The following is a 13,315-nucleotide window of genomic DNA, read 5'->3' on the forward strand; positions in this document are numbered from 1 at the left end:
GGCATCAGCAAGTGTTTGGAAGACCAGTGGCATCAGCAAGTGTTTGGACGACCAGTGGCATCAGCAAGTGTTTGGAAGACCAGTGGCATCAGCAAGTGTTTCGAAGACCAGTGGCATCAGCAAGTGTTTCGAAGACCAGTGGCGTGGGCAAGTGTTTGGAAGACCAGCGGCATCAGCAAGTGTTTGGAAGACCAGTGGCATCAGCAAGTGTTTGGAAGACCAGTGGCGTGGGCAAGTGTTTGGAAGACCAGTGGCGTGGGCAAGTGTTTGGAAGACCAGTGGCATCAGCAAGTGTTTGGACGACCAGTGGCATCAGCAAGTGTTTGGAAGACCAGTGGCATCAGCAAGTGTTTGGACGACCAGTGGCATCAGCAAGTGTTTGGAAGACCAGTGGCGTGGGCAAGTGTTTTGGCGACCAGTGGTATGGGCAAGTGTTTGGAAGACCAGTGGCCTCAGCTAGTGTTTGGAAGACCAGTGGCGTGGGCAAGTGTTTGGAAGAACAGTGGCATCAGCAAGTGTTTGGAAGACCAGTGGCATCAGCAAGTGTTTGGAAGACCAGTGGCGTGGGCAAGTGTTTGGAAGACCAGTGGCATCAGCAAGTGTTTGGAAGACCAGTGGCGTGGGCAAGTGTTTGGAAGACCAGTGGCGTGGGCAAGTGTTTGGAAGACCAGCAGCATCAGCAAGTGTTTGGCAGACCAGCAGCATCAGCAAGTGTTTGGAAGACCAGCAGCATCAGCAAGTGTTTGGCAGACCAGTGGCATCAGCAAGTGTTTGGAAGACCAGCGGCATCAGCAAGTGTTTGGAAGACCAGTGGCATCAGCAAGTGTTTCTAAGACCAGTGGCATCAGCAAGTGTTTGGAAGACCAGCGGCATCAGCAAGTGTTTGGAAGACCAGTGGCATCAGCAAGTGTTTGGAAGACCAGTGGCATCAGCAAGTGTTTGGAAGACCAGTGGCATCAGCAAGTGTTTGGAAGAACAGTGGCATCAGCAAGTGTTTGGAAGACCAGTGGCATCAGCAAGTATTTGGAAGACCAGTGGCATCAGCAAGTGTTTGGAAGACCAGCGGCATCAGCAAGTGTTTGGGCGACCAGTGGCGTGGGCAAGTGCTTGGAAAACCAGTGGCATCAGCAAGTGTTTGGAAGACCAGTGGCGTGGGCAAGTGTTTGGAAGAACAGTGGCATCAGCAAGTGTTTGGAAGACCAGTGGCATCAGCAAGTGTTTGGCAGACCAGTGGCATCAGCAAGTGTTTGGAAGTCCAGTGGCGTGGGCAAGTGTTTGGAAGAACAGTGGCATCAGCAAGTGTTTGGAAGACCAGTGGCATCAGCAAGTGTTTGGAAGACCAGTGGCATCAGCAAGTGTTTGGAAGACCAGCGGCATCAGCAAGTGTTTGGAAGACCAGTGGCATCAGCAAGTGTTTGGAAGACCAGTGGCATCAGCAAGTGTTTGGACGACCAGTGGCATCAGCAAGTGTTTGGAAGACCAGTGGCATCAGCAAGTGTTTGGACGACCAGTGGCATCAGCAAGTGTTTGGAAGACCAGTGGCGTGGGCAAGTGTTTGGGCGACCAGTGGCGTGGGCAAGTGTTTTGAAGACCAGTGGCGTGGGCAAGTGTTTGGAAGAACAGTGGCATCAGCAAGTGTTTGGCAGACCAGTGGCATCAGCAAGTGTTTGGAAGACCAGTGGCATGGGCAAGTGTTTGGAAGACCAGTGGCGTGGGAAGTGTTTGGGCGACCAGTGGCGTGGGCAAGTGTTTGAAAGACCAGTGGCCTCAGCAAGTGTTTGGAAGACCAGTGGCGTGGGCAAGTGTTTGGAAGAACAGTGGCATCAGCAAGTGTTTGGAAGACCAGTGGCATCAGCAAGTGTTTGGAAGACCAGTGGCATCAGCAAGTGTTTGGAAGACCAGTGGCGTGGGCAAGTGTTTGGGCGACCAGTGGCGTGGGCAAGTGTTTGGAGGACCAGTGGCCTCAGCTAGTGTTTGGAAGACCAGTGGCGTGGGCAAGTGTTTGGAAGAACAGTGGCATCAGCAAGTGTTTGGAAGACCAGTGGCATCAGCAAGTGTTTGGAAGAACAGTGGCATCAGCAAGTGTTTGGAAGACCAGTGGCATCAGCAAGTGTTTGGACGACCAGTGGCAACAGCAAGTGTTTGGGCGACCAGTGGCGTGGGCAAGTGTTTGGAAGACCAGTGGCATCAGCAAGTGTTTGGAAGACCAGTGGCGTGGGCAAGTGTTTGGAAGAACAGTGGCATCAGCAAGTGTTTGGAAGACCAGTGGCATCAGCAAGTGTTTGGAAGACCAGTGGCGTGGGCAAGTGTTTGGAAGAACAGTGGCGTGGGCAAGTGTTTGGAAGACCAGTGGCGTGGGCAAGTGTTTGGAAGACCAGTGGCGTGGGCAAGTGTTTGGGTGACCAGTGGCGTGGGCAAGTGTTTGGAAGACCAGTGGCCTCAGCAAGTGTTTGGAAGACCAGTGGCGTGGGCAAGTGTTTGGAAGAACAGTGGCATCAGCAAGTGTTTGGAAGACCAGTGGCATCAGCAAGTGTTTGGAAGACCAGTGGCATCAGCAAGTGTTTGGACGACCAGTGGCATCAGCAAGTGTTTGGAAGACCAGTGGCATCAGCAAGTGTTTGGAAGACCAGTGGCATCAGCAAGTGTTTGGAAGACCAGTGGCATCAGCAAGTGTTTGGAAGACCAGTGGCATCAGCAAGTGTTTGGAAGACCAGTGGCGTGGGCAAGTGTTTGGAAGACCAGTGGCGTGGGCAAGTGTTTGGAAGGCCAGTGGCGTGGGCAAGTGTTTGGAAGACCAGTGGCATCAGCAAGTGCTTGGCAGACCAGTGGCATCAGCAAGTGTTTGGAAGACCAGTGGCGTGGGCAAGTGTTTGGAAGAACAGTGGCATCAGTAAGTGTTTGGAAGACCAGTGGCATCAGCAAGTGTTTGGAAGACCAGTGGCATCAGCAAGTGTTTGGAAGACCAGTGGCGTGGGCAAGTGTTTGGAAGACCAGTGGCATCAGCAAGTGTTTGGAAGACCAGTGGCATCAGCAAGTGTTTGGAAGACCAGTGGCGTGGGCAAGTGTTTGGAAGACCAGTGGCGTGGGCAAGTGTTTGGAAGACCAGTGGCGTGGGCAAGTGTCTGGAATACCAGTGGCGTGGGCAAGTGTTTGGAAGACCAGTGGCATCAGCAAGTGTTTGGAAGACCAGTGGCGTGGGCAAGTGTTTGGAAGAACAGTGGCGTGGGCAAGTGTTTGGAAGAACAGTGGCGTGGGCAAGTGTTTGGAAGAACAGTGGCGTGGGCAAGTGTTTGGAAGACCAGTGGCGTGGGCAAGTGTTTGGAAGACCAGTGGCGTGGGCAAGTGTTTGGAAGAACAGTGGCGTGGGCAAGTGTTTGGAAGACCAGTGGCGTGGGCAAGTGTTTGGAAGAACAGTGGCATCAGCAAGAGTTTTCTAAGACCAGTGGCATCAGCAAGTGTTTGGAAGAACAGTGGCGTGGGCAAGTGTTTGGAAGACCAGTGGCGTGGGCAAGTGTTTGGAAGAACAGTGGCATCAGCAAGTGTTTGGAAGACCAGTGGCGTGGGTGGACACCGAGTTGCCAGCTGCTGCAAGGTTGAAGGCATCTTCTGCTAGGTGACTTCTCTTCCACACACCCAGCACCCCAGTTCAGCTCTCACCTGCCCCGAACCAACAACAATCAGGGGCAGAGCCGGGAACACTCTGCAGAAATAGTCACTGAGTCCTTATAGGTGGCTAGCAGCTACCCTTAGCCCCTGCTCACACTCCTATCACAGCTGTTCTGTGATCCTCTCCCACATACTGATGTTCATTTCCTACTTACAAACAGATCCTGGGAATGAAACCCCGTCATAACCTGAGCACTGTCTGCAATTGCATTTTCAATTAATTTCATAATTTTATTGAACAAGAAATTCCACAAAGAAACCTACAGTTCTTTCCCTCCCCATCTGATAGCATGTCTGAAATCTAGCTCCCAGCCATGAGCCAGCAGCAGTGTGCACAGTTATTCCATATCAAACATGAGATGAGGAAACAAATTCTTTTTTCGTTTCCTGAGTCTCATTTTGTGTTTGTTATCAGCCTCCTATGGTGTCATAGAGGCTTCACTGCCGCAATGCACATGCATTCTCACTATGAGTTCAAACAGGAGCTTCTGTTTTGGTTGTGACCTCTTCCATGGGACATTATTTTCACCTGGGAGATCTCCTCCTTGCTCTTACCTCCAGTCGAATGTATTTCCGTAGATTCATCTGTCTTGTGGCTCTGAAATGCATATGCACACAAAATTCAGCTTTGGGTTCGATGACTCCCTGGTCGTGAGATAGAGAAAAGTCATCACCCAAATTCTCCAGCCCAGTGATTCTCCAGGCCACTGGCAAAAGGCAAATGTTCCGCATGACGAGGCTCTTCGTGTCTTTCCTGAAAGGATAATATCAAAACTTGCATTCACGTGTGAGCTTGCACGTGTATGGACATTGTGAGATACATGTGGAAGAGTGTCTCAACAGGGAAACAGGGTGGCATGTATTCCGCAAACTACAATAACTGTGTTTTTGGACAGATGTTAGAACGGGAACCCGCAAAGGCTCCACAAACTAAAGCAAGCCACAGCCACAAAGTAAACTGCACTGCAGAAAGTCGAAGGTGTCTTAAATGGAGATTGCTCTTGCCAAAATACTGTTGATGTCTACAGTGACACATGCCACCTACCAATAAATACCGAGCATAATGCTCAGCATGGAATGGTGGGACAAAGCCCTGTCTATGTGCCTGTCCTGAAAATAATGCCTGGGATCCTTGAGGTTGACCAGAAAAGCTGAAGAGGCTTAGCGTTTCACCTGAAGGTCGGCTCGTTCAGCAATTCTCCATCTAGATCATGTGATGGTCTGCCTGGTGTGACTTGAACCCACATTCACTTCCAAGCAGGAAGAGCAGCCAGGACATAAATCTGGGAGAAATTTCAGCTGCTGTATGTTGATAATAATAAGCATAGGGCGAGTGCAGTGTGTATCCAAAAATAAAGAATGTGTGTGTGTAGGTGGCCACGGGTTGGTTATTTTGAAGATGTTAGTTAATAGCAAGTGGTTTTGTTCAGGGGAAATTAGTTCATTTATTAGGCTATCTTTTACATCTTTAATATCCTGGGGTCACCAATAGATCAGTTACATGCATCCTCTGTTGTTAACTAACTTCAAATGCAGAGCAGACTCCATGGGACAAATAGGCCTACTTCTGCTCCTATACCTTCTGGTCTTATAGTCTAAATGCAGTTCATGTTAGTCAGATGGGAGGAACTAACTTAAAATAGATGAGCCGTATTAAAGGCAATTGGCTTTAAGTGTAAATTCTGTTTCTCTCTCTACAGAATCAGGTTTATTATCACTGTCTTACATGATGTGAAATATGTTGATTTGTGGTAGCAATACAAGGCACCGACAAAATAATGACTCTAGCTTACAAAATAAGTAAATAATACAGAAGAAAGGAGTAATGGACCGTTCAGAAATCTGATGGTGAGGTAAGAAACTGTTGTTAAATTGTTGAGTGTAAGTTTTCACTCCTCCCTGATGGTAGTAATGATAAAGGTTCATGTCCCAAATGGTGGTGGCTTATTAGTGATAGAGGCAGCCTTTTGATGTACCGCCCCTTGAAGATTTCCTTGATGGTGGAGAGGGTGTGGACATGATGGACCTGGCTGAGCCTACATACATCCCAGTCTCTTGCAATTCTGAGCATTGGAGCTTCCATACTGGTCTGGGAATCAACCTGTCCAAATGCTCCACACCACACATCTTCAGGAATTTGCAAAAATTCTTTGGTGATGTATACCAAATCTCCTCAAATTGTTCTTGACTGGCACACCTTCTTTCCCAGTGCATCAATGTGCTGGACCCAGGACAGGTCTTCCAAGATGCTGACACACAGAACACGAAGCTGCTCACCACTCGATGTGAACTGCTGTGTGTTCCCCTGACTTACTCTTTCTGAAGTCCACAACCAACTATTTGGTCCTGTCACCTGAGCTGCTATTTCCAACACTTCTTGTTTCTATTTTCACCTTTCAGCATTTGTTCTTAATAATCCATTAGTATTTTTTGTTTAATTCCATGTTCAAAGATGGTCCAATTCTAAACAACAACATAACTGCCCATCTTTGGGACTGCAAACAACTAAAGCCCAATGATAGGCATTCTCTACTTCATAACAATTACAAATCCAATGATGGCAGTTATTAAATGATTTAGAACTTCATGGACATTTAAATGGTCTGTGTTAAATAGATTAAAGAGATTAGCTTTATTCATCACATGTACAAATGAAGATTCAACATATCATCTGAAACTTCAGTTATGCTGGGGAGAGTACATTGACTGGTTGCACCATGACCGAGCATGTGAATACCAATGCCCTTGAATGTGAATATCTACAAAAAGTAATGGATTCAGCCCAGTCCTCCCCGCCGTTGAAGAACACATCTAGATAGAGGTCTGTCGCAGGAAAGCAGAATCCATTATCTAGAACCCCCATTGCCCGGGTCATGCTCTCTTCTCACTGCTTCCATCAGGACAAAGGTATAGGAGCCTCAGGACCCACACCACCAGGTTCAGGAGCCATTATTTATCCCTCATCCTTCAGGTTCTTGAACCAGTTGGGATAACCACTGAAGTTCATTTGCCCCATCATTCAACTGTTCCCTGTACCTATGGACTCACTTTCAAAGACTCTTCATCTCATGTTCTCAATATTTATTGCTTATTTTTTATTATTATTATTATTATTATTAATAATAATAATAACAATAATAATAATAATAATAATAATAATAATAATAATAATTTTTGCTTTCTGTTTTTCACAGTCTTTTGCACATTGGTTATTTGTCCATCCTCTAGGGTTTCATTGATTCTGTTGTGTTTGTTGTATCTGTGAAAATGTATCTCAGGATAGTATATGGTGACATACATGTACTTTGATAATGAATTTACTTTGAACTTTGAATGTACATTGAAACATACAAGGACCAACACAGTCCGAGGTGTGCTGGAGGCAAGTGTTGCTTTGCTTCTAGCACAATCAAAGCGTGCCCTCAACTTACTAACCCTTACTTGTATATCTCTGAAACGTGGAGGAAACCAGAACATTTGTTGGAAACCAACAGTCATGGGGAGAAGATACAAGCTGCTCTGCAGACAGCAGCAGAGACTGAATCCCAGTCTAACAACTGGCACTGTGCCACCATATAACGTTGTAATGTGCATGATTATGTGTACACTAGTAACTAGATAAATGATCCAATTTAAAATAACACCCTCTGTTGTTATGAGTAGGTTTTAATGCCTAACTCGTATCATACTTCAAACTCTCAGTTCTGGCGATCTGCTGATACTTCCCCATGAGATTCTGGAACCTCCATTCTGCCTCTGGCATGAGTTCTGAGCTACACATCTACTGTCCGACTTCTGTATGAAGGTTAGGTACTATAGAAATTCCCTGCAGAAGATGATTCATTACCTTCTGCCATGGAACTCTAACAGCAGAGGCTGGGTACCTCTCCTGATATCATCGAGACTGATGAGATAAATCTGGCTCCAAATCAGAAGTAAAAGCATGACTAAGTCCAGTTGCTTCTGTCAATATTTCAGAGGCTCTATTTCCACACAGCACATTTCATCTTCCCTTTTATCACAGGAGGAGCTATTTCAACTCAGTCTAAGCAATCCCTCACTAATGTTCTGTAATTAATTCTTCCCAATATCTCCTCCCCTTAACCACTCCAGGGGCAATTACAGGGAGGAGATTGGAAGATCCATATAAAACTGTATGATTACAGAGGAGAAAATACAAAATCCACGTACACAACTCAAGGTTAGATGTGGGTGTTGGTGCAATAATCTTATCTCATTTTGAATGCCTGCTGATACTACTTTAGCTTTTCTATTAAGCTACAGTAATGTATTGTTACTTAGTGTGAAAAACCACCTAAATTTCACAAAAGTGGCTTAAACAAGTCACTGCTCAATACAAAAGAACAAGGTAAGTACTTAAGAAGCAGCAAAGAAAATGGTGGGTGAATGATCGGGACTGAGCTACAACAGGGAGCATGTAGGCTGCACCAAGGTGTGGCAAAGATGCTTTTTGTGCCCAGGCAGATGGGTATCTTCTACTCCTTGCTTCGTTATACAGTCACAGTACTCCCACTGGGAAAGTGACCATGCAGTAATTGATGTGTTAAATTGAATAGCCTTTCAGCCATATTGATTGGTAATAACGGTGTCTCTGACACAGCTTTTAGCACTCTTGAATACAGAATACCTTGATACATCTATTTGTAACATGTTGCTGCTATATCCATTGGATAACTTTGAAGAAAACTGACCTGTGAAGAATAATTTTGTCAAAGTGCAGCTGTTTGCGGTCAACCTCCAGCTCCGCACGGACTCCATAACAGGAAACCTTAAAGAGGACCGGTTCGGGATTTTCTCGTATACAACAGACAAGACTGTCATCAAATTTCCCAGGGCTGGTTGGATAGGCCCAGATCGTGATGTCCTGGAAGATATATTTGTGATGTCAACTGTTGTTATAACTAAACACATCAGGCCACTGGATCTATTTTTCACTGAAGACATTTACATTGCTCCTTTCAATGTCCTCATTCATTCCATGTTCATTTATTCCTTTTCATCCAATATCTCATCTAACGTCCTTGTGCCATCACTGTGTACCATGATAATGGAATCTCTCACCCTGGCCACTGACTATTCTTCATCATAAAGACATGAAAAGTGCATTCCTGAATGAGGCTTGTCAGAATGAAGAAGAATGAACAGGAAGTTTACAAGGGATCACCACGGCAGGAACCCAACCAGAACACCTTCACCACATGAAGACCATGGCCAATTTGGTATTGATAATGCCACATGTAAAAATGTCCTTGAGGTATAGCACTGATAAGGTAATTTATAAACTCCAAAATGTACCAATCAAAATCAACTGCTAAATATAATCTCAGGATCACAGCCTAGAGTCTAGACTCAATGTTCTTTGATGCTGATCAGCCAAATTTACAGTAGTTCTACTAATATCATCTAGAGTTTAGGTTACACTCTGTACCATCCAATTAAAGTTTGCACTAAACACTCAGTTCCATTTAAAGTCAACTCACATTGTCATTAACATTCTTCAGTACTTCAGCCAGTTCAATCAAAATGTAAATGGCACACATACATCAAGTTCAGGTTGCACTGATGGAAATTACAAACACTCTAATATCATCCAATCAAACTTTATACTTTCTAAATAATAAAAAGTAACCACCCAACCCATCAAACTTACACTAACCCAAACGTACCCTCTTAAACATCATCTAGTCAAAGTTAATACTCTAATAACGCCCAAAAAGAAAACACTATTTCCAGTGACACGGTTCACAGTGGTCATCGAGGTCTCCTTTACTAACCTAATCTAAGACAACACTGAACAATTCCATCTTAAAATCAAATAAAAATAGAACAATATAATATCCAAACCTAACACTACTAATAAAAAAATCTACACTAATAGCATCCATTGAAAATCTGTCTTCTCTCTCAAGTTTACAACCCATGCACACAAATATCATCAAAGCTGTCTATCCCGTTCCCTTGTCAGCACCACCCAATGTCTTTACTGTATCCTCATAAACAATACCAAGTATCTATATTGAATGCTGACAGTCATCGTCCCATATCTATAATGTTCAACTGAAGCATTCCACTCAGTCCCCAACTCACCCCTCCATACTCTACTCAAGCACACATCAATAATCTTCAGTAAGCCTGCTCATTAACTGGTAATTGTGTAAGGGGTTTCTTCTTTTGTGGGGGTTTATTTGTGTATTGGGGTTTCTTCTTTATGTTTCTGCATAAGTTAATCAAAATGGCTTCTTTGTTTTGTTAAAAGTAGGACTGCTTCTTTGTTATGATAAGTGCTTTCTCTCGCAGTTTGTTTGGGTTAAAATTACTGACATCGTGAATTGTATTCATTTGTTAACCAATTGTGATTAATGTTATTCTCTCTTCTGGGTCTGTAAACTATTGTTGGTGAGCATTTTGGGGAGTTGACGTGAGGGGGTGAGAGAGATAGGACACGATGATGTAAGCTGGGTGACGGAACGGACCCCGAGCGGGGGTCTGAGGCCAGGAGGTTCGGCGAGGAGAGGAGAGAGATGAGCCGGGGGTGCTTGGTTGATCACTTCGGGTGGTCCTGAGCTGCGAGTCGAGGAGGTCTGAAGGGATCGAATGGTGGCCGGAAGACTTCGTTGATTGAGCTCCAACGGTTGTGCACGAAGTGGTTTGGACTTTGATAAGTTTTGGCACCTTTTCTTTATTTTTTCCTTCATATATACTGTATCATTATTAATCACTTAGTTCTAGTAATCTCTATAAAGTGTAATCCTTTAATCGCATATGGTGTACTGTCTGTTATTTGGTGGGGTGGGGACATCACGCAACATCCATACCAGCTGATTACCCAGTTTGGCGGGACCGAAGGCTGCTCCCCCTAGACGAGAGCGAGCTGAGCGAGCCTGAGGCGCAGCCGGGGGCTACAATTGGTTTATTGTTGTTATATACACCAAAATACACTGAAAATGTTGATAACATATCATCCAGAAAGGTTATCCCATACATGTGTAGAAAAGCAGGAAAAAAGAATGCAGAATAAAATATTAAGAGCTGTCAAAATAATTACTCTAACAACATTAAATAGCAATACTGAATTGTTAACTAAATCAAAACTTATTCTGTCTGTTGTTATTCACTAAAATTTTATGCCTCATTTCATTAAACAAGCACTGTACTTGTTAAATCCATCCCAGTTATATATTATACCCTTTTACCAATGAAAAAAATAACAAAAACAGTACTTACTTGTATTCAACCCTGTCAAATAAATTAAAAATAAATAGTAGTTGCAGACTTTAACAAAGCAAGGGGAAACCATGGTACCATTGCATGACATCATCTCAGTAAAGGTACAAACCCTTTCTTGATGAGCTGCGAGTGTCAGACTTGGTGGATCTACGAGGTAGGTGGCAGCTTTAATATCATGCTGATAACAGAAGAAAACTTCAGCTTCCATTGATGACGTATTCACAACTTTGATAATCTCCCTGTTTTCTGGATGTTGGCCCTCCTTGTACCTATAATCAAAAACATCTTACAATCTAGTGACAAGTAATTAAGGTATTTGCTCTTCATTTGTGTTACCTCTCCCAGGGTTCTGGGTCCCATTCCATGTATTTAATTGCTCATATGAGAATGCAGATATTCAAGACAGTCAGAACACTCAAACAACAACAACCAGTAACATCTCTTGTACAAAGTAATCTAACTTACAAAGAAAAACCAACCAAAGTTTAACAGCAAACGTCATTCACAGATATCAGGACATGCAACCAAACACTTGGTCATGGGGTAAGTGTTAAAAGTTCAAAGTATGTTTATGTATACCATATACAGCTTTGAGATTTGTCTTCATGCAAGCAGTGACAAAACAAAGAAACACAATATAAACTACTACAAAAAAGACAAAACCAAAACTATGAAACACCCAATGAGTGAAATAGGATGAAATCATGTAAAAAAGTAAATAAATACCAAACAAAGTACGAACTTAGAGTCCCAAAAAGTAAACCAACAGCCACGGAGACAGTTTAGTGTTCCGGCCGGACACTGGTCGCACGGAGACAGTTCAGTGTTACGGCCGGACACTGGTCGCACGGAGACAGTTCAGTGTTCCGGCCGGACACTGGTCACACGGAGACAGTTCAGTGTTCCGGCCGGACTCCGGTGACAGTTCAGTGTTCCGGCCGGACACCGGTGACGCGGAGACAGTTCAGTGTTCCGGCCGGACACTGGTCACACGGAGACAGTTCAGTGTCCCGGCCGGACACTGGTCACACGGAGACAGTTCAGTGTCCCGGCCGGACACCGGTCACACGGAGACAGTTCAGTGTTCCGGCCGGACTCCGGTCACACGGAGACAGTTCAGTGTTCCGGCCGGACTCCGGTCGCACGGAGACAGTTCAGTGTTCCGGCCGGACACCGGTCACACGGAGACAGTTCAGTGTCCCGGCTGGACACCGGTCACACGGAGACAGTTCAGTGTCCCGGCCGGACACCGGTCACGCGGAGACAGTTCAGTGTCCCGGCCGGACACCGGTCACACGGAGACAGTTCAGTGTTCCGGCCGGACACCGGTCACGCGGAGACAGTTCAGTGTTCCGGCCGGACACCGGTCACACGGAGACAGTTCAGTGTTCCGGCCGGACCCCGGTCACACGGAGACAGTTCAGTGCACTGAATCAAGAGCTGATGGTCGGAAACCACAGCTGCAGAGTTAGTTCAGCACTAGAGAAAGTAAACTTCACATAACATTAATCTAAACATCAGTTCATCCTTTCCCTTGGCCTTGATTTTTTAAACCTGCTCAATTCTTAAACTGACCAAACATCAGTTTCTCTTGCACTCTTGGGCCTGGACCCTGGCACTTCAATCCAGCCCCACAGAGTTTCAGATATTTGAAAACCGAAGCTTTGTCAGAGTTGTAGTTAGTTTTAATCTGGCCTGGATAATAGAGTCCAGGATTGGGTAGCTTTTAAAATCCTCCAGTGATCAACTAGAAGAATCATTTGGTGGGAAAGATGAAATTTGAAAGCAAGCTAGTAAACAATATCAAGGTGAATAGCAAAAGGCTTTTCAAGTACAGGCGTCCTCCCCCTTTACAAAGATGGAGCGTTCCTCTGAAACCTTTCTTAAGCCGAAATGGCGTAAAGCAAAGAACCATTAATTTATCTGGGAAAAATGTTCATAAAGGTGAAAATCCTCTTTGTAATGCAAAAACAGGTTAGTAATGTTGGTCTTTTGTAAAAGCAAAGTGGCACAAAGCGAACATCCGTAAAGCAGGGGACGCCTGTCTATAAAAAATGAAAGAGAGTTGAGTGTGAATATAGAAAATGAGGCCAGAGAAAATAACAGGAGGACAAGGAGAGGGGGCAACTCAGTGAGTATTTTACATCACTGTGGAAGACACCAGCAGTTTTCCAGGTGTTGAAGGGTGTGAATAAAGAGAAGTGAGTGCAGTTAGTAATAAAATGGAGAAGATGCTCTAAAAGTTGAAAGACCAAATGGAACATAAGTGACCCAGACCAGCTGAACGGCACCCTAGGGTTCTGAAAGAGGTAGCGGTCGAGATTGCAGAGCCATTGATAATGATCTTTCAAGAAATGCTGGACTCTTGCACGGTTCCAGAGGACACGAAAATTGCAAATGC

At 44.8% G+C, this 13,315-nt stretch overlaps 1 protein-coding gene across 4 annotated transcripts in view; it reads right to left on the reverse strand.

The window, feature by feature from the left end:
* hydin (HYDIN axonemal central pair apparatus protein) overlaps window positions 1-13,315 on the reverse strand; it is a 1,146,554-nt gene that overhangs the window by 312,995 nt on the left and 820,244 nt on the right. For all 4 annotated transcript variants that reach the window (XM_059992477.1, XM_059992476.1, XM_059992474.1 and 1 more), the window contains 3 exons: window positions 11,024-11,183; window positions 8,379-8,551; window positions 4,222-4,420 (listed from right to left, as the gene is read on the reverse strand). In XM_059992477.1, the coding sequence (XP_059848460.1) occupies window positions 4,222-4,420; window positions 8,379-8,551; window positions 11,024-11,183 (532 nt within the window). The remainder of the gene's footprint in view (window positions 1-4,221; window positions 4,421-8,378; window positions 8,552-11,023; window positions 11,184-13,315) is intronic.

The sequence above is a fragment of the Hypanus sabinus genome, chromosome 17 (assembly GCF_030144855.1).
Source record: "Hypanus sabinus isolate sHypSab1 chromosome 17, sHypSab1.hap1, whole genome shotgun sequence".
In the NCBI taxonomy this organism is placed as follows: domain Eukaryota; kingdom Metazoa; phylum Chordata; class Chondrichthyes; order Myliobatiformes; family Dasyatidae; genus Hypanus; species Hypanus sabinus.